General features: G+C 29.1%; 2 protein-coding genes and 1 pseudogene across 3 annotated transcripts; 1 reads left to right on the top strand and 2 right to left on the bottom strand.

Annotated features, from left to right (window-relative positions):
- Positions 1-677: 677 nt before the first annotated feature.
- On the top strand, positions 678-2,456 carry LOC111285229 (V-type proton ATPase subunit c''1-like). The gene is made up of 4 exons (XM_022874557.2): positions 678-934; positions 1,025-1,102; positions 1,810-1,980; positions 2,079-2,456. Exons 1-4 carry the CDS (start codon positions 807-809, stop codon positions 2,248-2,250), a joined length of 549 nt encoding a protein of 182 aa, XP_022730292.2. The 5' UTR covers positions 678-806; the 3' UTR covers positions 2,251-2,456.
- Positions 2,457-11,910: 9,454 nt separating this feature from the next.
- Positions 11,911-13,812, bottom strand: LOC111285742 (FAD/NAD(P)-binding oxidoreductase family protein; the record flags this gene model as incomplete). Its single annotated transcript, XM_089761583.1, is given in 6 exon segments — positions 11,911-12,411; positions 12,565-12,645; positions 12,647-12,726; positions 12,729-12,778; positions 13,513-13,773; positions 13,775-13,812. Coding segments are annotated over 6 exon segments (1,011 nt in total), but the record flags the coding sequence as incomplete, so codon positions are not given.
- A 9,424-nt stretch (positions 13,813-23,236) lies between these two features.
- On the bottom strand, positions 23,237-24,981 carry LOC111284393 (uncharacterized; annotated as a pseudogene). Its single transcript, XR_016342584.1, has 5 exons — positions 24,884-24,981; positions 24,729-24,771; positions 24,422-24,613; positions 24,234-24,329; positions 23,237-24,143 (listed from the first exon to the last, which is right to left on the bottom strand). The product of XR_016342584.1 is annotated as an uncharacterized LOC111284393 (transcript).
- Positions 24,982-25,114: the final 133 nt, after the last annotated feature.

The following is a 25,114-nucleotide window of genomic DNA, read 5'->3' as shown; positions in this document are numbered from 1 at the left end:
AATTGAATGTTCAATTTGACTTAAATTAATTTTTTTTATTTAATTCAAATTAAATTCGAATATTAAATATATATATTAAGTTAAAAATAAAAAATAAAAATAAAACTCAAATTGAATTATATATTTTATTAAATTTTTATATATTTTAAATTTTTATAAATAAAAATAATTATTTTATACCTAAATTTATTTAAACATATTAAAAATAATATTAAAATAATATTAAAATTTTAAATTTAAATTAAAAAATTTAATTCGAATAATATAAAAATTCAATTTAAATTAAAATTAAAATTTAAAAATTTATAATTTCATACATTATTTAAAAAAATTAATTAAATTTAATCTAATTCAAACGTTATCTTAGTACATAATACCAAAAGAAACGAGTAATGTTTGTTTTTTATTTTATATTTGTGGTTTATTTATAATGTCAGTTACATTTAATGGCTTTCATTTTCTAATTAAAAATTATTAGCTTTGTATATATTATGATATGGCACATTAATAACCTTTATTATCGTTTTGAATGAGGTCGAACTTTGTCTCACCGTAAACAGGTTGTCCCCGCCTTATATACAAACAGGATAAATTGAGAATCTAACAGAAACGACATCGTCTCGTCCAACGCACGAAATTTCGTGCTTTTCTTTTCCAAGTCGGACTAAAATAACAAAATTAAAAAAATAAAAATAAAAGGAACAAAAAAGCGCAGAAAGGTCTCTTCTATTTCACCCTAATCTCATCAGATCAATCGAAAGAGCAGCGAATCATCCAATCAAGGAGTAAAGCAAATAAAAAAGAAAATGTCAGGAGCATCAATGGTAGGAGATTCAAGCTCCTGGTCCACCGCTCTCGTCAAGATTTCACCTTACACTTTCTCCGCCGTCGGTATCGCCATCGCTATCGGCGTCTCCGTCCTCGGTGCCGCCTGGTATCCTTCTCTTTCAAAATTTTTCTTTAGATCATAGGCATAATTTTACGAAACATGTGTTAAATTGTTTTTTTTTTTAAATATTCGTAGGGGAATTTACATAACTGGGAGTAGTTTAATTGGTGCCGCTATTAAAGCTCCTCGAATCACTTCCAAGAATCTCATCAGGTAATTTTTCTTCTTTACTGTTATTGCGTGATTTAATTTGGGAATGTATCTGTTTCTTATTATTCGTAAACCGTAATCTATTAATTAAGTTTGTTCTTATGTCTGTAAATAAATTGCCCTTAATTATGCTTTATTCTTTCAGATTTATTCTATTGAATCAAATTTTGTTACTTGCATTTGAAAATCAGATAAGGTGAAACTATGAACATTATGGGCCACTTTTATTTTTGGGTTTGTGGTCTATTCCTAAACCTGGATCTATATAATGCTTATGCTTGGAACTTCAATGGAGCTATAAGGCGAGAGGAAGGATGGGTGTTTTCTTAACATCCAGCATGAATAACACGAGTAGCTGTAATTTAGTTTTCTTGTGTATAGATCCTTTTTATTTGTTCCCAGATATTACCTGGCAAATTTAGAGATGGCCTGCCTGCTATTGAAACGTGTGAGAAGTTGCCGGTTACTTAACTTGCTTAATTCATGTAATGTCTGGTGGATTAGTTGTAAATTTGGGTGGATGGACTAATGGAGAACAAATAGGATTGAAGATACTAAATATGTTCAATATTTTCAACTGGACTTGTTCAAATTGATGGTACCTTAACTTTTGTTCTCATCTTAGTTAAACTTTTCACAGCTTTGGTGATTCTTTATTTGAAATGCTGCAATGCCTGTTGAAATGGTAATCAATACTGTTCTTATTGCAGTGTAATCTTCTGTGAAGCTGTTGCCATATATGGTGTTATTGTGGCAATTATTTTACAAACAAAGTTAGAGAGTGTTCCTTCATCACAAATATATGCGCCAGAGTCTCTTAGAGCAGGATATGCAATCTTTGCTTCTGGAATTATTGTTGGCTTTGCAAACCTTGTTTGCGGGTTCAGCTCTCTATCCTTTTTTCTTTAAACTTTAAATACAGTTATCCTAATGAACATTTTGCTTATTTCCCCGTACTTATGGTTTGCTTTGGTGACAGGTTGTGCGTCGAAATAATTGGAAGCAGCTGTGCACTGTCTGATGCTCAAAATTCCTCACTTTTTGTGAAGATTCTTGTGATTGAGATTTTTGGCAGTGCACTTGGACTGTTCGGAGTGATTGTAGGTATAATTATGTCAGCTCAAGCATCATGGCCTGCAAAATCAGTGTAATTTCATTATCTTAGCAGAAATTAACAATTCGGTTATATGACAGTGAAACCTGTTTTATGGATCAGTTACCAGAAATGAACTTTACGTTTTTTTTTCTTTATTTATTGTAAGTAGCCATGTATGTATAAACTTGCTTGGAAGTGTTTCCTCTTTTTTGTTTTTATAAAGCATTTGTTGAATGAAAAATAAAATTTTTATTACGGAAACCATGATTTAAGGTTAAGAGGATGAATTAAGTCGTGCTATTGAAATTAATTGGTTTTTTCAGTTGTTATTAGTAGGCAATTATGTAAAAACTTGCTTGGAAATTGTTAACTTTTAAGGTAAGATGATGGTTTAAGAGGGGGTAAATTGAATTTCTTTAAAATCTTTATAAACAATGATTTTAAAACAATTGAATGTAAGATTAAAAACAATATGCTCTTTAATAAAAATATGATGCTATCAACAATAATTAATGAGCTTAGATTCACATATAAACAACAATAAATGTAAAAAGTGTAAGGATAGAGAAATCAAACAAAAAGATTTATAGAGGTTTGATCTTTTTTCACAAGAAATTTACGTCTTCTCTCTTGGTTATTAACACCAAGATTTTAATTCATTATTCTTAAATTGAAATTATAATTTTATCTTTTTTTAAGGCTTAGGTACCAATTTAATTTTTTTTACTTTTTAAGTTAAGTAATAACCTTTCAATCTCTCAAACTCAAGAAGGTATCTTACCGTTTGATTATAAAATCATTGAATAGAAGTGCAAACTTAAATCATCTCTTAAAGGTTAAATATTTGTCTAATTATGTACAAAGAAATATGATGGATGAATAACACAATATAGCTTAGATACAATAAATATAAAATATAATGATTTTAAGCTTTAACAACTCTTGATTCTTTGAGAAAATGAAAATATAGCTTGTTGGTTTTTTTTTCTCTTGATTCATCAACTTTCTTAATGTGTTGGAATGACTAATTTATAGAAAAATTGAGAAAATTATTGTTGGAAATGCTCGGGAAATAAAAAACCATGTGTTGAAACTAGCTATTGGAGCTTGTTTGGAATAAAGGAATCCATTGGTATTGATAAGGGATCGATTGGTTCTTGAATTTCACTCAACTTTTTACCATTACATAAGAGGAAATCGATTGGTTTTGGTACCCAATTGATTGGGTTAGCCAAATTTTGGATATTGAATGATTCTGGATGAACAGTGCTACTGGTTATTTTCTTTTTTGCACTATACTTACTAATTTAATCATATCTTGAGTTATACAACTTCAAATCAAGAACTATTTGAAGATTTGAAAACAATGCTTAAAGGGCTTTCTATCTATATAAAATTCATTATCTAATTCAATGTATAAAAATTATAGTGAATTTTCAAAACTATTCTTTATGCAGTTTTCAGACAATTGTTTAGTGTCTAGTAAAAATTCAAATATTCTCTTAGAAAATTTGGATTTGGATTTTGTCTAATCCATTAGAAAGTAGACTCAAAGAGCTTTCTAACCATATAAAATTTAGATATTAAAACTTTGTGAATTAATATAGAAAACTAAAACAAGTTCAATATTGGAAAACTTTATTTTTGTAAAATAACTTTATTAAGTTAATTTATTTTTCAAAACCAATATCATCAAAATTGTATTGAGTTCAAAATGAATAAGTTTACTTTGAAAATAACAACTGGACTTTCATTTAAGCTCAAATAAATAATGTTTAAAGATAGTTTTGATTTAAGAAATAAAACAATATAGAGAAATGTTTATTTAAACTTTGAAAATTATATTATTTATTTAAAATCAAAATAAAAAAACTTAAGAATATGTACTAAATAAATCTTTTTTAAAATTTTGATCAAGTTTATTTAGCTAAATGTTTTGTCATTTCAAAAAAATGATTAATTCAAGACTAACAATCTTTCTTTTTTTATATGACAAAAATTAAAAATAAATTTGTTTGGTGAAAAATTTTCTTTAAAACATTTAAGATTTTTGAAAAATATTTTGAAAAACTCTCCTTAAACTTTATAAATTTGCTTGGTGAAAAACTTTCTTCAAAACATTTAAGATTTTTGAAAAATATTTTGAAAAACTCTCTTTAAACTTTGTATGGCAAAACTTTCCTTCAATTCATGCATCCTAATCCAACACAATTCAAAAAATATATATTAGTCAAATATATCAAATAAACACAATCAAACATATGCATGTCAAACACAAGCAAATTTGTTTATATGATATTTCTCTTCCTTTTTGTCTCTCCCTTTTTGTCATAATAAAAAGATATAAGCATATTAAAGAGCAAATAAATACAACGAGGCATCATTAGTAAATATATTCATAAAATATTTCTCTCCTTTTTTATTTAAGCTATTTATACCAAAATTTAAAATTCCTATACCAATTGCTATAAGTATACAAGAAAAAATATTCATAGACTCTCTCTTTTTTTGTAATAGCAAAAGAAAGAAAGATCAATTTACGCTCAATACCAATAATATTAAGAGTATTTTGAATGCATGTGATCATGTGTAATATGCACAATAAAGTTTATATACATGTATTCAAATACAAAAATATAAGTATATCCAATTAAAATGTTATAGTATAAAATCATCCACTCAACCTAACCACATGAAATTTATAAGCAAAAGGATAATAAAATTTATGCAACCTACTCATAAATCATATTATCGTAAGATGTGTTTAGAACCTAAAACATCAATAGCAATTAAGTATAAATTCAAGAACATGTATATAAGCTCATACCAATTGTTAAGGATATAAATTGTTAAAGATATGTTATCACAAAGCATACTAATTATTATTACAAAACAAAACAAGCAATTTTGTATTTAAGATTTCTCCTTTCAAAAAAAGAATTAATCAATTTAAAGCACACTTAATTTTGCATGAAAGGTACAAACTATATAAATGATAAACACATAACAAGCATATATGAAAGTTCAAAAAATCTTTAGCAATTTTATTCAACAATTTTCATAGAGCAAATGTATATGGAAGATTCAATTAATAAGTCTGGGGTAACAAAAAACAATCTTTCGTAAGCATTCATATCCAAACAAAAATCATAAGCTCATACATATTTAATAAAAACATGCATATTAATGAGCAATAAAGTTCAAATCATCATGTTATAACAAAAAATTATGCAAGTTTTTTTTTTTAAACATGATGAATACGTATGCTATAGCAATAAAATAATAAAAGCATAATTATTCAAATATAATTCAAATTATTTCAATGTATAGCAATGTGCTTAATCTAAGCGTATGTAAGAAATCAAACATATATTTATTTCAAACAAAATCATACAAGCATATGCTAAAACATTTCAAAACATATATAGCAATATACCAAAAAATATGCAAACCTTTAGACACAATATGGTACATACTATCTCAATGAACTAAATCAATGAACATGTATATAAACTTTCAAAAATGTAAGTTCATAATCTATGAGTTAAGGCAATTGAAAGATCAAGAAATTAATATATTCAACTCATATCCATATTCAAAGATTCATCTTACACAAATATTCATGCATTAAAAAGTTATTAATCTCATCAAAACAATTAAGAACTAGGCATGAATATCAATGAAGGTAAATTAATTAATCCAAGATTTCAAAATATTAAAACAATATCTACCAAGTGGCTTGGTGATTAATTTGTACAATGTGTTCATATGTTCTAGTACAATATCTTATTTTTTCACACAATCAAAGCAAGCATGTATAGACACATAACATAAAGTCAATATAATTACCTTCATCCTTATCAAGGTATATTGATGTGCTCATTTGGTCTTGATTTTTCATTCCAAATGTTTTGAGCAAATCTTTGATGTACTTTGGTTTAATTGATGAAAATGCTTTGCTTACTATACTCGAAACTTTAAAAAGAATATTGACTTATTCATGCTCATTTCAAATTCTCCTAACATAGACTTAAAAAATTTATTAACAGAAGATTTTCATTAGAAGCATCAAGAAAATCAATTGATAAAAATTATACCAATTGTTAGAAAATGAATTTCATATTCTAAGTCATTATAGATAAAAGAAAACTTATTCACTAAGCATAAGTTACCAATTGCAATGGAGATATATTTAATCAAAAATACTTTATAAACTTACGCTAAAGGTCATGTATCAAATCAAGCATCAAATAACTCAATATTAGTACTAAAGCAAAAGTCTCAGGCAATGTGCAAAACATGAATCATTTATAGATCATTTAAAAATAATGAACACAAATAATACATATTCAATATTTATGTAAATTCAATAAATCACCAATAATATATGAAGACAAATTTTAGGCCATGTAAAAATTGATAACTCAAGGAAGACATATTTATCATCCTAACAAATTTAAGAAATTTCATCATAAGAAAATAAATATGTCAACACAAATCATAGGTCAAAATGGACAATGATTAAGTTAAAAATAAGCACCGTAAGAAAATCACTCACTTATGTCATATTGCTAGCATGTTAAGTAAAACTCAATCATATTCATATAAGCACACACTTGATAAGAATAATAGATGAACCAACAACACATTATTTTAAAAAATAAGGAGTTTATCAATTTAAAAACACAAATTAAAAAATAAAACATTTAAGCACAAAAGCAAGCATATCACTAAAGTATTTCATAAATTAAAAAATAAATAATTTAAACACTTTCAAATCACAAGTATTAAGGTCAAGTTGAACCAATCATCATATGAGCACATATATTGACTAAAAAATAGATAAACAAAGAATCAATATATATCTTTTAAGCACATAAAGTTCATAAATTCATCAACATAAGAGAAGAAATAAATGTTGAATTAATAAGGATAAATAATTAAAGCATACTTAAAGACTATTTCATAAGAAATCAAGAAATGAACAATCAAACATCAATATACATGATTTAAGCACAAAACGATCATCAATTTCTAAAATAACAAATCAAAAGTTAAAATAATTGAGAATAAAATAATCAAGTTTAAATAATATTTCATAAGATCCAACATTATCAACAAGTGGAGCAATTTCAAACGTCATAGTTACATAGGCATGTTTAACAATTACAAATCAATATGCATAAAAATCACAAAAATCATTTTCATCATGCCAAAATCATTCAAACAAATATATTTATGCAAAGTACAATAAGATAATCCATTCAAAGCTTAATATGTCTAGGATTTTGATTTTTGCACCTTAAAATTTATTTTTGCTTGAAAAATACCTTAATAAATCTAAAAACTAGTTAAGCTCATTTTTAACCATCTTGAACCATTCCAACAAGTTTCAATTAACAAAATTGTTCAAGTAATGATTTGGCATTAGAAGTAAAGAAATCAAAAAGTCAATTCTTAAACCTTATATTTATTTGAAAAAGGCTACTAAAATGGACAAAAATGTTAAAAATATAATTTAAGCTCTTTAAATCATTTACAAAAGTTTTATGTCACAATTTAAAATTTTTAAAATGGTTTTTATACCCATGTATGTCCAAAAACAAGATTTGTTCTTTTAAGCTCTAAAATCTTTTAAAACTTGCATGTAACAATATGAAAAATAAAAACTATTGCAAGCTGATCAATTTTTTTTGTTTGAGCAAGTTTAAATTATTGAACATAAGATATTCAAAATCATTTTACAATTAAAAGCTTGCTAAAACAAATTTCATATTTTAAGGTTTGACTCTAGCAAAAATCACTTTTAAAGCAAAACGTAAACTTTTAAAATCGTTAAGTTTTGAGTGTTCTCCTTAAGTTTGTGCATAAATATAAAAACAGTTTAACACACACTTAATCACATTAAGCACTAGTAATAATTTCACAATTAATATCTAAATATCAAGATCATTCATGCAATCTCAATATCAAGAGCATTCACATGTAATCCTATAAATTCATTAGAACATTCATAAATTCTCCTAAAAATATATCTCAAGCAAGTAAGTATTAAACACAATATCAACAAGCATGAGAAATATATTAAAATCATATATTCAAGAGAAAAAAAAAATACATACTCAATTCAAGCTTATATTTTGTCAAGATTAAACGACATATGTCTTATAATCAATTTCAATCAAATTTTGCATAATCAATTAAGCATTCACAAATTTCATCAAAAATAGGTAACTAAATTCAAATTCTCTTCAAATAAAAATTTAGAGGTTACATATTTTCATTGTGTGTCTAGAGTTTTATTTTTCAAAAATCACAATGTAGCTTGTTGCTCTAACACACCTACAAGAGATAATGCTTATTTGATTTTTGATATCCAAATTGCTTTGGGTCCTTGAAAGTTAGTCACAATATCTCTTGTTCTTTTTGAAACCTATACTTGTCTAATTTTAAATGAAACTTTTTTTATGAGACAAGTATGTATAATATGATCATGAAAATTACAAAAATTACATTTAATCATTTTAGCACTTAAACTCTTATCTAAAGACTCTTGTTTTTCATTTATCAAAAACATCAATTTTTTTTTCTATCAAAGTTTTTAAAAAAAAATTTAATACTTATTTTGAAAGGTTTTTAAATCTATTTTCACCTTTTCATTTTTTTTCTAAAACATTTTTTGCATTTTTCAAAAACTTATTCTCTATATTCAACTTTGAAATTATTTTGTTATAATTCCTCATCATTGATTCACATTCATCATACAACTCATTGTAAGTCTCTAGTAATTCATCAAAAGTATATGAATTTGAATAATAGAATTAGAGGTTACCAACGGTTCTTCAAAGGCCATAAGACATGATGCATTTTGATTAGAGATGTGCCTTTCATGTATTTTCTCCAACTTCCTCTATATTTCATTTGAGGTGGAGCAATTTGAGATCAAGTTGAAGTAGTAAGTATCTAAAGCTCCATTCAGAATGCACTTGACCTTTACATTATCTATTATTTGCTTAATGTTGTTTGCATCTTTGGAAGGAGTTTGAAGCCCTTTTTCAACCACATTCTAAGCTCTAAAATCTGGAGCTACTATTAACACCTTCATCGTCATTCTCCTTTCACAAAACTCATATTTATTGAACATTGGAGCTTTAAGGACTTTTCACCATCTGAAAACCTAAATTGAGCCATAGGATCTTTACTCAATATGTTTAAACCTATAAAAAGAGACCAAAGCTTTGATACCAATCGTTACCTTTTAAGGTGAGATGGTGATCCAAAAAGAGAGTGAATTGGATTTCTCTAAAATCTTTTCAAACAATGATTTCAAAACAAGTGAATGTAAAATTAAAAATAATATGCACTTTAATGAAAATATGATACTATCAACAATAATTAATGAGCCTAGAATCAAATATAAATAATAATAGATGTAAAAAGTGTAAGGATAGAGAAATCAAACACAAAGATTTATAGAGATTCAGTCTTTCTCCTCAAGGTACCTATGTCTTCTCTTTTAGTTATCTATACCAAAGCTTTAATCCATTATTCTTGAATTGAAATTACAACTTTATCTTTTTCTTAATGCTTAGATAGGAACTTAACACTATCTCATTTCTAGGCTAAGTAGCAACCTCTTAATCTCACAAATTTAGAAGGATACCTTACCTCTTAATTACAAAATCATTGAATAGAAATGCAAACTTAAAATACCTCTCAAAGGCTAAGTGTTTGCCTAATGATGTACAAAAAAAAAATGATGAATGAACAACACAATATAGCTTGGATACAACAAATATAATAGATATGGATTTTAAGCTCTAACAACTCTTGATTCTTTGAGAAAATGAAAATATAGCTTGTTAATTTTTGCTCTTTTGATTCATTAACCTTCTTAATGTGTTGGAATGCCTAATTTATAGAAGAATTGAGGAAATAGTCGTTAAAAATGCTTGAGAAATGAAAAACCATGTTTCCTCATTTGAAACAAGCTGTTGTAGCTTGCTTGGGACAAAGGGATCGATTGTTATTGATAGGAGATTGATTGTTATTGATAGAGAATCGATTGATTCTTGAATTTCACTCAAATTTTGACTATTACAGTAGAGGGGATTGATTGGTTTTGGTACCAAATCAATTGGGTTAATCAGTTGTCTTTTATTTTGCACTCTACTTATCAATTTGATCATATCTTAAGTTATACAACTCCAAATCAAGAACTGTTTGAAGATTTAGAAACTAGGCTTAAGGGGTTTTTCTATCCATATGAAATTGATCATATAATTCAATGTATAAAAGTTATAGTGAATTTTCAAAACTATCCATTGTGCAGTTTTTAGATAATTACATAGTATCTAGTAAAAATTCAAAATCTTTTCTTAAAAAATTTGGATTTTAATTTTGTTTGATCCATTAGAAAGTAGACTCAAAAAGCTTTCTAACCATATAAAATTCAAATATTAAAACTTTATAAATTAATATAAAAAAATAAAAACAAGTTCAATATTGAAAAACTTTGTTATTGTAAAATAACTTTTTTTAAGTTAATATATTTTTCAAAACCAATATTATCAAAATTGTATTAAGTCTAAAATGGATAAATTCACTTTAAAAGCAATAATTAGACTTTCATTTAAGCTCAAATAAATAATGTTTAAAGATAATTTTGATTTGAGAAATAAGAAAACATAGGAAATGTTTATTTAAATTTTGAAAATCATATTATTTATTTAGTACCAAAATAATAAAACTTAAAAACATGTACTAAATAAATCTTTTTCAAAATCTTGATTAAGCTTATTTAGCTTAATAATTTATCATTTAAAAATAAAAATCAATTTAAAGCTAACAGAAATGTTTCATCTTCTTTGTTCTTATAATGCATATGTTAAATGAGAAATTAAAAAAAAAAAAAAAAAACGATTACCGAAACCAGAGCTGAATTATGATTAAGGGGATCAGTTTGGTTGTGACATAACGAAGTTTATTATCTCACTATTTTCTGTGGATAGCCACCCATTTGGATGGTGCTAATTTCTGTCATTACTGGTCATATTTTTGAGCAACCGATGGTAAAGAAATGAGACATAATTTCGCAGGTACATAGGATAAGACTACGATGAACCATTGAGCTATTGTTGGCCAAGCCAGGAACCATGAAACACCGAATACTCCCTCCTGCAATGATTGCCTTTGCCTCATTCGTCTTCTCAACCATCTCTCCCTCCCTATTGCAAGCAGAATTCTTTCTTCTTTTTTTTTTTTATGAAAGTTTGAATGAATAAATGGTTGATAAAGGAAAAATACAGAGTCCAAAAGTATCAATCTAAGGGCAGAAAATACAAATTAAATGAGAAACAAGAAGCTAAACTCTAAAAGTTAAACTCTTAATTTCAGTGGTCAAAGATTAATTCTAACAATTTCAAGTACAACAAAATTAATTTAAATTTAGAAAACTTTATTTCCATAAATTTTATAACTAATGCTAGAAACATGCTTTTATTTTTTGATCAGCAGCAAAAAATTACCTATTTATATTAGTTCAAAAGTTTCATGTTAACTAGAGGCCAATATCTATATTATAACACCCGAAGGTAATTTTTACGAAAAGATAACTGGAAAATTCTCTTACAACTTAGGCGTTATGCACGATGCTTGACTTTAAATGTCAATTTATTTTTATCTTTTCAGAATTCAAACACAGTGCAAAATAGAATCAATTAAGTAATGAAGGAACACTAGTGAAGAACGGCATGTTGCTCTGTTGTAGATATTTGCAATCCTCTGGAGTTGCATTCTTCGGATCAAATGGCTCACGATTAGGAAGACCTAAGCCTTGTTTAATTCGACCCAACTGCCGTGAGTACAGCACTTGTTCAGAGGTAACAGGTAGCCTGATGGACTGATACTCTTCCAGAGCTGATTGTAAATTTTCAACTCCCCACTTCTCAAGGCACTTGCCTAGAATTGCTGCATCTATAATTGACATGTTTGTGCTTCTCACGCCATGAGGAGTTGTTGGGTGAGCAGTATCTCCAATCAACACTACATTGTCCCAAACGATCTGTCTTAGAGGGTCACAATCATATATGACATTTAAGAAAGGATTCTTGGTCTCCTTCACGATTCTCACAAACTCTGGAACCCAAAGTTTCTCTGCTTCTTGGATCATCTCATTGATCATGTCTTCACTTACTTTCATAGTAACAGAATTTCCCTGCAAGCATAGTAACACAAGTTGCAGAGGCCTTTTTAGTTTTGTTTGCTGCTGAGTCTAAAGAAATTTAAAATGCTTCTGTTTCCATGTATCAAACCTGCACACAACCTTAGATGTCATCAAAACATTTTATAAGATAGAGCAAGCAAGCACCTTTATCTCAGGCTCAGGTTGATTGACATAAAAAATCCAATTGAGCCTTTTGTTTGGAATTTCACAAAGCACTGTGTGTATGAGTTCCGGAGCTAAGGTCAAAGTACAAGCATTTCCCAAGATTGGGGTTTGCTTTCCGGATGCCTTTAATGGTTTCTGCGTTTCTTTTCCAGAAAAATCAAGAACCCCCCTCCATGCACAGTAACCTGGATACCTGCAAAGAACGTTGCCATGCTAGAGATTAACTCATAGATATCAAGATACAAAGAGAAAATTCAGTTTGAAAGAGCTAACACACACAACTAGCATAACTCTTTAAGGTCTTATAATGGAATAACACCTTCAATTAACATTAGACTTGTCCCATCATGCAGCATTGCAAGCAGGGGTGCAATGAAGTTGAGCCGGAATAATGAGAACTTCGAACATGAACTCATTTTGAAGTTTACTGCTCAGGACTTCACTCAAACTCAATTGAATTTTAACTTTTAAACTCAAATTTGACTCGAGATAAAAATTAAATTACTCGATTTCATTCAATTAAACTCATTTATCAAATAAAAAAAATGAATTCGATTTTTATACTTAATTTCAATTCGATTATTTGTGTTTGCATTTAAACCAAAGCTCAAATTAATATATATATATGTATATATGGGTAAAATAATAATTTTATAATTAAAATAATAAATATTTATTAAATTATAAAAACTCGATTAAATTTATAAACTATTCAAATCAGACGTTAAAATACTCGAATTCTATTGATTCAATAAGTTAAATTGCTAGAACTAGTGCTAGGCTTGACAATAACTGAGCTTAATTGGACCTTTATCTAAGCTGAATCTATGTAACTTATGAGTGTTAGTATATTATTTAAACTAATAATTGCAGCCTGCCCACTAGGAACAAATTCTAAGTTACATTAAGCTACATATACTGATATACCTCAATTTAAGGTCTGGGAGAAAATTCTGGCGTATTAAAGAGAGGCACCCATCTGCTGCAACAAGTAAATTGCCATCTATCTCAATGATCTCGTTGTTTTGAATTACTTTAGCCTTAACATTGACAGAGGCTTTGTCCTCAGAAATGCTGAAAGAGATAAATTGGTCACCCCAGGAGCATATATCTGGTGGCAATGCATTGTATAAAAGGCCATGGAGATCAGCCCAATGTGCTGTTCTAAAATTGAATTCCTCGTCTCGCCATTGTCCGACTCATCTTTGTAGCACTATCTGTTGCTTGGTTCCGTCAAGAACACATTTCCACAAAAATGGCAGGATTTAAACTAAAATTTGATCTTTTTTGTATGAATTGATATGCAACTCTTTTTATTTTTCTAAGCAAAATATGTTACATTTTGATATTGAATACTAATATAAAGTTCAATTTTGTTTTGTGCAATCAATAAAAATATGAAGCAACAACTGATAAGATTTACATACCACTAATAACAAAACTTGCTACTGTTCATGTAAGGATTACTAACCGATAAACATTGAACCAGCATGGCCACCCATAAAAGGTAATTATATTAATGTCAAAGTATAGTAAAAACATACTTACAAAATTGTAAAGCTAATGTTTCAGGAAGAGTTTGGTTCAGAGGAAAATTTTTTTTTTTTGAAATTTTTTTTTTTTGTAATTTAATTTTTTAATTTGATTTATGGGAATATGATTACTAGAGTTTTTAAATATTTTCAACAGTATCAAAAAGTGAGACAGTAGCATAATAAAAACTTTCCTTCCCCCGAGGTCTTTTAAAATTAAAAAAAAAAGTAAAATTATTTTTTATTTACTTTTATTTAATTGTATTTTTAGATTATATAAATAACGTTATTTACATTAAAAATATATTAATTTTTATAAAATATTATAAAAATAATTTTTTAAAATATATTTTAAACAAAAATCACATTTTTAACATAATACTATTGAAATCCTCACAAAAGTTATGATTAAAAATTGATTTTTGTTGAAAAGATGAAAAAAATTATTTTTCATAATTCAACAAAGACAATTTTTTAAAAATAAAAATGTCAATGATATTCTAGTAATATTCTGATAATAATATTCTAGTAATATTTCAATAATATTCTGGATTGATTTGATATTGATTTAGAGAATATTATATATTAGTTAAGTGATTATAGGAATTGATTTAGTCATTATTTTTATTTATTGTATTTTATATTTTGTAACATTTTACCTTTGTATAAATAGGTTTTAAGCCTCATTGTAAGATACAAGTCATTAAAATAAAGTTTTCATCATTTTCTTATTTTTTTCATAGTATCAGGGCGATTTCATGGTTCATTCCAAGAGTGAATCATCGTGGAATAATCAATATTTGTTTATTCTCATCCTTGGTTGATTTTCATTTGTAACTTCATTTTTGTTTTTGTGCTTCAATTTTTTTTTTATTTATCTTCCCATCTTCAAGATTCATCTTTTATATCAATATTCATAACTTCTCACATCTTTATTTCAATTATTTTTTCAAGAACTTAATGGTAGGTATTCAATAAGAAAATGTACAACCAATCTCAATTATCATTGATGGAAATAACTAGAATAAGTGGGCTACGGTTATGTGTAGTTATCTAAATGGAATGGAATTATGGCTTGTTGTTACCATAGAACGCAAAGCATTAGAAAAAAAAAAGAAAAAAAATTTGATGATAAATTTGTAAATTGGCTAGAGGAATGGGAAAGTAAAAATTATCGAATTTTGACATAGTTCACTAACACCATTGTTTTTTCTATTAATTTACATTTTGAGTGATTTAAACTTGTTAAAGATGTTTAGGATTTTCTTGTCACACGGTACGCTCTATTACTTTTGCTTATTAATATCATATTTTGACCATCTTATCTCACCTTCGTCAAGAACCAAGTTAGTTGATTAATGACTTTCATTTTAAAATGCAACATTTATGGGATATGCTTGAAAATTCTAAGCCGAAATTCAAGGATGAAAGTGATGCTGGTAATTTTATTACTTATCGAAATCAAATTCATCTTATTCAATTTTTAATGACACTTTGAGATGAATTTGAGAATACCAGGTCTTCATTTTTGTGCAGACATCCCTTACCAACTATGGATAATGCTCTTATGAAATTAATATATGAGGAAACTCGATTTGGTATAAGTTAGATTCAAGGTGCTAATACTATTGTTGTTGCTGCTTCTAAAAAAAATACTAGCTTTACTTTCCATAAGTTTTGTTCACGATGTGGAAGGATTAATTATTCCATTAAGAAATGTATAGCTAAATATCATCATAACAATGGTCTAGGTCATGATCCTTGCACAGTCTACGACAACAACCACTAAACCAAACACTTACGAGACCATTACAATATCCACCATTGATCTTCAAACTTTGCTCAATCAAGTATTATCTCAATCTCATATTTCTGCTATGTTTACTACTACATCAGGTAATATTTGATTGTTTGATACTACCTATAAAAATCATATGATTGTTGATCCTTCTTTGTTCAAAAATAAGATACTTGTACCTAATGGTCCAATCATTAAAATAACAAATGCAACTGTCTTAAAAGTTGGCCACATTGGTAATATTGAAATCTCAAAACTATGTATATTTGACACTTACCTTATTCTTAATTTTGCCTTAAATTTGCTTTTTATTAGCCAACTTTGTGACCTTGGTCTTATTTGCATTTTTCACAATGATATGGTTATATTGTACAGGATCCTCAAATAGGTTAAAAAGTTGGATAGGGCGTAAGGTTAGAACACTGTTTGAGCTTAAAACTTTAAAACTTTCATAACATTTGATTACTGTTGCCACATCTCAAACAACCAACTTTTTAGTTTCTTTAGATTTATGGCATTCTAGGCACATGCATCTATTTCTTGAATAAAGTCAGTTGCTTTCACTGATGTCTTAGGTAATATTTCTCATAATATTGTCATAACGTCTAGATCCGGGGATCTATCGCTAGACATTGACTTTTAGGGAGTCGCCACCAATCTTTTTTATCTAGGTGCGATTGGCCACCTATGGAATCTGTCCTTCAAGGGAACACCTAAGTTTAAGGGTCCCTAAAAGAATAGGTTCAGGTCCGTTAACCAGAACAGGGTTCGGGAGTTCGATTACGTGTGAGGAAGGTTATAGCACCCTCACAACGCCCATCAAAAGATGGTACCAGCTTGAATTTGTGTTATCCAAAAGCCTTAAAATTTTATCAAGTAATTAATTATTGGAAACTTTTCTCAATTAACTCTAATACTTTTAGCAGAAAATTGAGAAAATTCCCTCACCTCAAGAGTATGCAAGAAAAACTACTGTTTCACTTACAGAGGCTCCGTCGTCGGATTATTTAAAGAAAAAAAACAAAATCAAAATTAAGATAGAAAGGAAGGAAAGAATGATTTTTTTTTAGGAAAAATTGATACTTTCAACTTTTCCCCAAAAATATTTTTTGGAAATTTCGATTTTCAAGGAAAATTGATACTTTCAACTTTTCCTCAAAAACCCTTTTTTTGAAAATTTATTTCTAAGAAAAATTGATACTTTCAACTTTTCCCCAAAAATATTTTTTTTGAAATTTTGATTTTCAAGGAAAATTGATACTTTCAACTTTTCCCCAAAAATACTTTTTTTTGAAAATTTATTTCTAAGGAAAATTGATACTTTCAACTTTTCCCTAAAAATATTTTTTTTGGAAACTTATTTCTAAGGAAAATTGATACTTTCAACTTTTCCCTAAAAATATTTTTTGGAAATTTATTCTTAAGGAAAATTGATACTTTCAACTTTTCCCTAAAAATATATTTTTTTGAAATTTATTTCTGAGGAAAATTGATACTTTCAACTTTTCCCCAAAAATATTTTTTGGAAATTTATTTCTAAGGAAAATTGATACTTTCAACTTTTCCCTAAAAATATTTTATTTTGAAAATTTATTTTTCTTTTAAGAAAAATTGATACTTTCAACTTTTCCCCAAAAATATTTTTTGAAAATTTATTTCTAAGGAAAATTGATACTTTCAACTTTTCCCTAAAAATATATTTTTTTAGAATTTTTTTATTTTTATTTAAAGAAAATAAAATAATAAAAAATAAATAAAAAGAATATTACATAAACCTAATCTAATAAATAAAAAATAAAAAATAAAATAAACAAATAAACAAAGAAATAAAAAAAAATTCAAAAAAAAAAAAAAAAACCTGGAGCGGCTCGGATCGCGGCTCGGCTCGGAGGGGGGCTGGCACGCGCGGGTCAGAAAGCGGGTCGACGCCCGGGTCGGGTCGGGTTCGGCAAAACGCGCGGATCCTCTGGGTTACTTAAGGCCAAAACGACGTCGTTTTGGGAGGGTATAAAAGGCACCTTCCTCCGTTTTTCGACAGAACGCTCCTCCCCCTCTCTCTCTCTTCTTCCTTTTTCTCTCCCTTCTCTCTAGAAACTGAAGAACACCGGTGCCGGATTCTGGAAATTTTCGCCGGAATCTGGAAATTTCGCCGGAAGTTGGCCGGAAGATCGTCGGTTTCTGGGATTCTTCGCCGAAAACTGGACTGGTCGCCGGAAACTTCAATGTTCGCCGGAATTGTTGCCGGAAAATTCAAATTTCGCCGAAATTTTCGCCGGATTCTGGAAATTTCCCAGAAATTTCCAGAAAAAATTTTCGCCAAAAAATCTCTAAAAATTTTTTCTCACTCCCAGAACACTCCTAAACTTTTTCTAGCTTCCTATACGCCTCCTTTTCTCTTAAATCAGTAGCTTTGCTTACTGTTTTCTGTCTTTTTCTCTGTTCTAGGGGGATCCCTTTTATAGGGGTTGATCAGGAGTTCCTGATCAATCCCAATTCCTCCTTGGACGGGAATTCAGTCTTTGAATCCAACCGGACTCTTCTGATTGAATTCCCCTCCAGAGTGGGATTCTTCAACTTTGAATCTTAGCCATCCAGAATTAAAATCAAAATAAATAAAAAAAAAATACTAGATAATCAAAAGATATGATAGTATAAAAATAAAAAAATAATATCAGATAATTCGGAAAAAAAAATCATATAAAATTAACAGATAATAAAAAAAAATAACATAAGATAAACCCAAAAATATATTACAAAAAAAAAAAGATAATAATAATAATAAATATATAACTATATACATACAATACATATAAATCTAATCTAAATAAAAATAAATACACAAAGATATACATAATAATAATAATAATGAAATACATAAAATACAAAAGAAGAAAAAGAAAAGAAAAAAAAAATACAGGATTGAAATGGGCCTTACCCCTTTGGGCCAGGCCTAATTGATCTGGGCCCGGACCCAATTGGGTGTCTACAAATATTTTTGATTGTTTGTCTTGCCAACTTGAAAAGCAAAGTGCTTTACTTTTTAATAAAAGTGATTCTATCTCATTTGTTTTTTTTTATTTAGTATATTATGATATTTTGGGTTCAACTCCCACACCAATCTTAGAAGGTTCACGTTATTTTATTACATTTATTGATGATTTCTTTCGTTATACTTAGATATAGTTATTTAAACAAAGAACTAAACTTTTATCAATTTTTTGTGAATTCAATAACATGATACAAACTTAGTTTTCTAGAAAAATAAAAATCTTCAGGTCTGACAATGATGCTAAATATATAAAAATTGGGTTTCGTAACTCGTTAAAAGATGATAGGACTTTTCTTTATAGGTTTTATCTATATACTTCATAACAAAATGGTCAAGCTAAAAGAAAACATCGTCATATTCTTGACAAAGTTTGTGCCCTTTTCATTTCTTCTTTCATTCATGAACATTTTTAGGGTAAAACTGCTCTAACTACTATTTACACTATTAATTGTATTCTTACACTAGTATTAGGCATACGATTTTCCTATAAGTGTTTATACAATAAGGTACCTGATTACCATTCTCTTAAAGTTTTTGGATGTGCTTGCTTTGTTCTAATTCGTACTCATAATCTAGTGTTTAAACATCTTCTCATCTCAAGACATGTAGTTTTTTTAGAACATAAAAAGTTCACTAGTATGTCCTCATTACATTTATCATGTTCTTCTTCATGTATTTTTACAGATTCATTTTTTGATTTTTCTTCAAATAAGGAGACTATTATAGGTACTTCTAACTTAAATAGTGATCCATTTTCTTTCACTCCTACTATATCTAATATGATTGAGGCTTCTAATGATATAGTTGTCCCTTCACTATACATATCACCTCCACTTTGTCATTCTACCTGGTAAGAGAACCTAACACTCATCTTCATGATTTTCACTACTATTAAGCTTTAGCCACATTACATGAACCTTACAATTTTTGTGAAGCTGTTTCTAATCCTATGTGGTAGTAAACAATAGTAAAAGAGCTTCAGGTTCTTAAGAGAACTCATATTTGAGATATTATTGAATGACCTTTTGATAAGTCAGTGATTGATTATAAGTGGGTATACAAGATCAAGACTCGATCTGATGGGTCAGTGAAACGTTACAAAGGGTGTCTTGTTACCCAAGGATTTACATAAGAATATGACATTGACTATGAAAAGATTTTTGTCCCAGTTACATGTCTCACATATGTTCATTCACTATTAGCTATTACTGCAGCTAGAAAGTGGCCAACCTTTCATATGAATGTTAAAAAAGCCTTTTTGAATGGTGAACTTACCAAGAAAATCTATATAAAGCCATCTTATGGTTCATTTATACCTTTCAATATGGTCTGTCATCTTCGACGTACTCTATATAATCTTAAGCAAACCTCTAGAGCTTGGTTTTTGAAGTTTAGTACCATTGTTGCACAATTTAATTTTACATTTAGTAATCATGATTATGCTTTTTTTACTCAAATTACTGAAAATAATACTATTTTTTTCTTACTTTATGTGGATAACATGATCATTACAGGTAATGATACAAATGGTATTCAAGATCTAAAACCTTTTCTTCATTCTAACTTTGAAATGAAAGATTTTGGTCCCTTAAGTCATTTTTTGAGCTTTAAAGTCATTAATGATTCTACTGGCTTACATTTTCTCTAACAAAATATGCTTATGATCTTATTACTCGAATAAGTTTAATTGATAGCAAGATTGCATCATCACCACTTGAATAAAATTAGAAGCTTTCTCTTTTTGATGGTATATCATTTTTAAACCCTTCTTTGCATCGAACTTTGGTGGGTAGTCTTTTATACTTGACAATTACTCATCCAAATATTGCCTATGTTGTTTATCTGGTTAGTCAATTTCTATTTGCTTCTCAAATTAGTCATTTTTCTATTGTCTTCTAGATCCTACAATATGTCAAAGGTGCTATGCTCCATAGTTTGTGTTTTTTCTCTAGTTCCTTTTTAGATTTGCACTATTAGTGTGATGCTGATTGGGTAAGAGATCCTACTTATCGTCGTTCTACCATAAGCTACTGTTTTTTTCTTAGTTCTTCTCTTATTTCTTGATGAAGTAAAAAATAAACTATCGTGTCTTGCTCTAGCACTGAAACTGCATATCAAGCTCTTACAGATGCCACATCAATACTTCTATGGTCACAATGGTTATTTCAAGATATATGTGTTTTTTTTCACTCTAGTACTCTTATATTTTGTGATAATCAAAGTACCATTCAAATAGCTCACAATAATGTTTTTTATGACCGTACTAAATATATTGAAATTGATTGTCACTTTATTTATCACAATTTACTTACTCATACTCTTCGACTTGTTCCTGTTATCGGTGTTGATCAAAAAGCAGATATCTTCACCAAATCACATCTACCTAGTCAATTTTTTGTCCAAGTTTCCAAACTCAAGCTGGCTTCTGCATTACCATCTTTTATGGTCGGTTTTTTTTTTTTAAAATCGGGTGTCGGGTCGGGTCGAGTCGGGTAGCATGAAGACAAAATCGAGGTCGGGTTGGAGTCGAGTTTTAAGCAAACTCGACCTTACCCGACCCGATATATATATATAAATAATTTTTTTAATTAATTTTTTAATTTTTTAATTATATATATTTATATAATTATATTTTTAAATATTTATATTTAAAAAATAATATTTTATATTAAAAAAACAATTTTTTATTAATTTCGAGTCGGATCGGGTACGATTTATATAGTGTCGGGTCGGATTCATGTATAAAAAAATAAAAAAAATTTCGGATAAAATCGAATTCGAATTTATTAAAGCATTAAATCAGGTCGAGTTCGGGGCGAGCAAAACCCGCCCCTAACCCGACCCGATGCCAACCCTATTCTCAATCATTTCTCTATCTCTCCCACTCCTTAGCAAGGAAATTATGGTGACTGGTCGACAATGGGATCTTTGATCAATCATGGTATGAATTTTTTAAGTTTGACGTGTGTGTGTGTTTTTTTTCTTCTTTCTTTGTCCTCTTTCTCTTTGTTTGGTATGATGGATGAAGTGGGAAAAAGTAAAAAAATTTGGATTATTTTTACAAATTGTAGATTAATTATCATAAAAATCTTCAAATTGATTAAAAAATGAACTAATATTGCTATCCTTGTCATCAGTTCAGTTGGGAAACTTTTCTGTTGAAACCATGATTCATTGGTGACTACATTTGCTGTCCTCTATCATTTTTAACCCAAGGCCCAAACCCAACTTTCAAGGAAAGGAAAAGCTCCAAATCTGGGCTGAATTCTCGGGTCCAGCCTAAGAAATTTCATGGTAATCAAAACAGCACCCAAAATAAGAAAAAACCAAATCAATGTGTATTTAATAAAGTTTTAGAAAGGAAAAGCTTAAAATTAAGAGGATGTAATGAAGTTGAAGCTTCGTTTTGATATATTTCTATTTTCAAAGACCCAAAATTGCTAGCCTAGATGTTTAAGTTCGGAGCAATGAAATTGTTAAGTCTTGAAACAAAAACCTCAATTGATTGATTGGTATCAAGAAGGTGTTTTCAGTTAGCAGTGTAAGGCTTATTTGACACGGTTGGAGCTTCTGTAAGAAGTACTGTTACAATAGAACTGTTCTAAAAGTGTTGTAAATAGGAGTTAAAATAAGGTTTGGTAAACTTAATATAAAAAGTGCTGTTGGATTTGAAATCAGAGGCAATCAACAACTATTACACAAACATTGAACCCCCTGATCGCTTTGTTCTTACCAAGTTCGTCACTCCCATCTCAAGTGAAGAAATAACAGTTCAAAGCTAGTAGTTTTCTCAGGATTCATTGTTTATCGTTTTCTTATTGAATTTCATCAATTGTTATACTCGGAGATTATTTAGATGATAAGGTCGCTGTAATGCATTAATGATATGAGTTGTGGCATTAATGAGATGAGTTATGATCGGTTTATCTGTTTGTTCTACTTTATCTTATGAGCTATTATGTTGTTATTGTCTTGTTCAACACTTTTGTTAGTCAATGTGGTCTGCCGATCGATACAATTAAATGCTTTAGTTGTATAACTGAGCATCTGTAGTTAGATCCAACAAGTTGCAATCACTACGTTTCTCCTTATATTAGTCTGAATTTGTTGCAATTGCTCTAGCTACAGTTGAAAGTGCTATTCCCAAATTTGGCACTCCTTGAATAAGAGAAGACTTTTGGCCCTGTATTGTTCATTACCTGTCGCCATTTTCACCAAGGTCCATGTAGCAAACTTCTGTCAATAATCTTCGCATGGAATAGAGTAAAAACATGAACAAAGGGGCGAACAATTACTGCAGCTCCTAACATATACTTTATCTATAAAGATTCAAATTTACAAAAGTTTGACAAGGCTGATCATGGTAACCATTTATCCTACATGAATTTGAAGTATCGAAGGTAGGATACAAGTGATTCAGAGAGTAGCTGCATCGAATCATGTTCTCAGCAAGCCAAACCACCGGCAAATGCACCTCCATACACTCTCTGTCAACCAATAACCATCCCATGAACCACCAATCCTCTGCCGAAAACAAGCTACTAATTGATATAGGACAAAGCAAAGTGTTTAGATCCAACTTCTAATGAAAAGCAAGATTCATCAGTTTATTCTCAGCAATTACAAACTCCCATATTTACATAAAAACTCAGAATTTATTTAACTTAATTGAGTACACTGTATGATCATAGTTTGGAGCCTCACCTATTTTCCCCCTCTTTCTTCTCATATGTTTGACAATGGGCCTCAAAACAACCAGTAAACATGTAATATGCCAGTCAACTACTTCCCATGTTTCAGTATGTGACTTACTGACTTTGTGTTTATGAACATATGCGAACTAACTTTTGTTTGATTCAATGATGATTTGAACTCTTAAAAGAACTAAATTTGCTACAACTACCGAAAAGACAAAGCAAAAGGCTTTTACTAGTTCAATATGATAAATTTTGAAGGATTCAATTCAATCAGAAAGTTCAAATATTTCTTACTAACTTGAGTGCTTTAGAAACCAAATATAGGAACATGATATGGTAGAAATACTATTATTAGTTTCTATGAAGAATTGCAGATTACTAGCAAAAGAGTTCAATAAACAGGCCTCCACCATTGTAAATTCAAGTATTTCTTCCTCCTCTGGGCGACTTCCAAGTATCCAAACCCGTTGTTTGAATCGGTTCTGCTCCACAATTCAAAAACAAGAATAACAAACATTGCAAAGGTCCAAAAATAAATCACCTATGTGGAGAAATTAAAATCAACCCAATACCTCCCTGACAAACAAACTGCTCAATATCTTCCTCTCCTTGTGATCAAGCAATACTCGATAAGTTGAATGGTGAAAATTTCGCCTAAACCGCTCAAACTATATTGACAGAAAAGCAGCAAACCAGCAAAAGCATAAGCATCTATAGCACAAAGAATCCTAAAACTTTGAAAATTTCATAATTGACTGACCTGCCCTAGATCAAAGAAGGGTCCAAAATATTTAGATCTTTCAAAAGGATCAAATCCAGCAAACTGTCAAAACAAAAGATTAAAAACAGCCGTTTAACAGCCACCAATTCCAAACACACTATAATCCTGTCGAGGTTGGTCATTGTACTTCAATGAATCAAGTTGGTATTGGACAGCTTCTTCTGCACTAAACTACAACAACAGTTTTAGCTTTAGTTACTGCTTTGACCCATTGCTTTAAGCATCAATCAAACGGGAACCTTTGTTGCAGACATGAGGATAAATAGTTACAAAATTTAAAACTTACATTTAGCCTTGGACCAAAAGGCCTTTTCCTTCAAGATTCAAACCTGAAATTGAATAAAAAAAAATCAAAAAAGGGGTCTGAATTATTATCATGTATTCATCGTGAAAATATAAAGATTGAGAAATGAAGAAATTTTTAGTAATATGGAAACAGACCAATCAGGAGAGAGGAAATTAGGGACGTCAGCAGAAGAAGAAGCTCTGACGAAGCCATGGCTGAGGGTTTTGGATTTTTGGGAGAAGAGACACAGATTTTGGAGTCAAAAGGAGCAATGTAACGACGTCGTTTTCGTTAGCTGGGCCTGGGACTCGTAAATTAACGCTCTCCTCTTTGGTTGTTGGGGGAGTTCACGAGTTACGGAAAATGAAGATGAGGCGGATGTTTGG

Source organism: Durio zibethinus, chromosome 6 (assembly GCF_047325235.1).
Source record: "Durio zibethinus cultivar Kanyao isolate XHJ-2024 chromosome 6, ASM4732523v1, whole genome shotgun sequence".
Lineage (NCBI taxonomy): Eukaryota > Viridiplantae > Streptophyta > Magnoliopsida > Malvales > Malvaceae > Durio > Durio zibethinus.
Note: the sequence above shows the minus strand (reverse complement) of the source record. Positions and strands in the feature narration are given on the sequence as shown.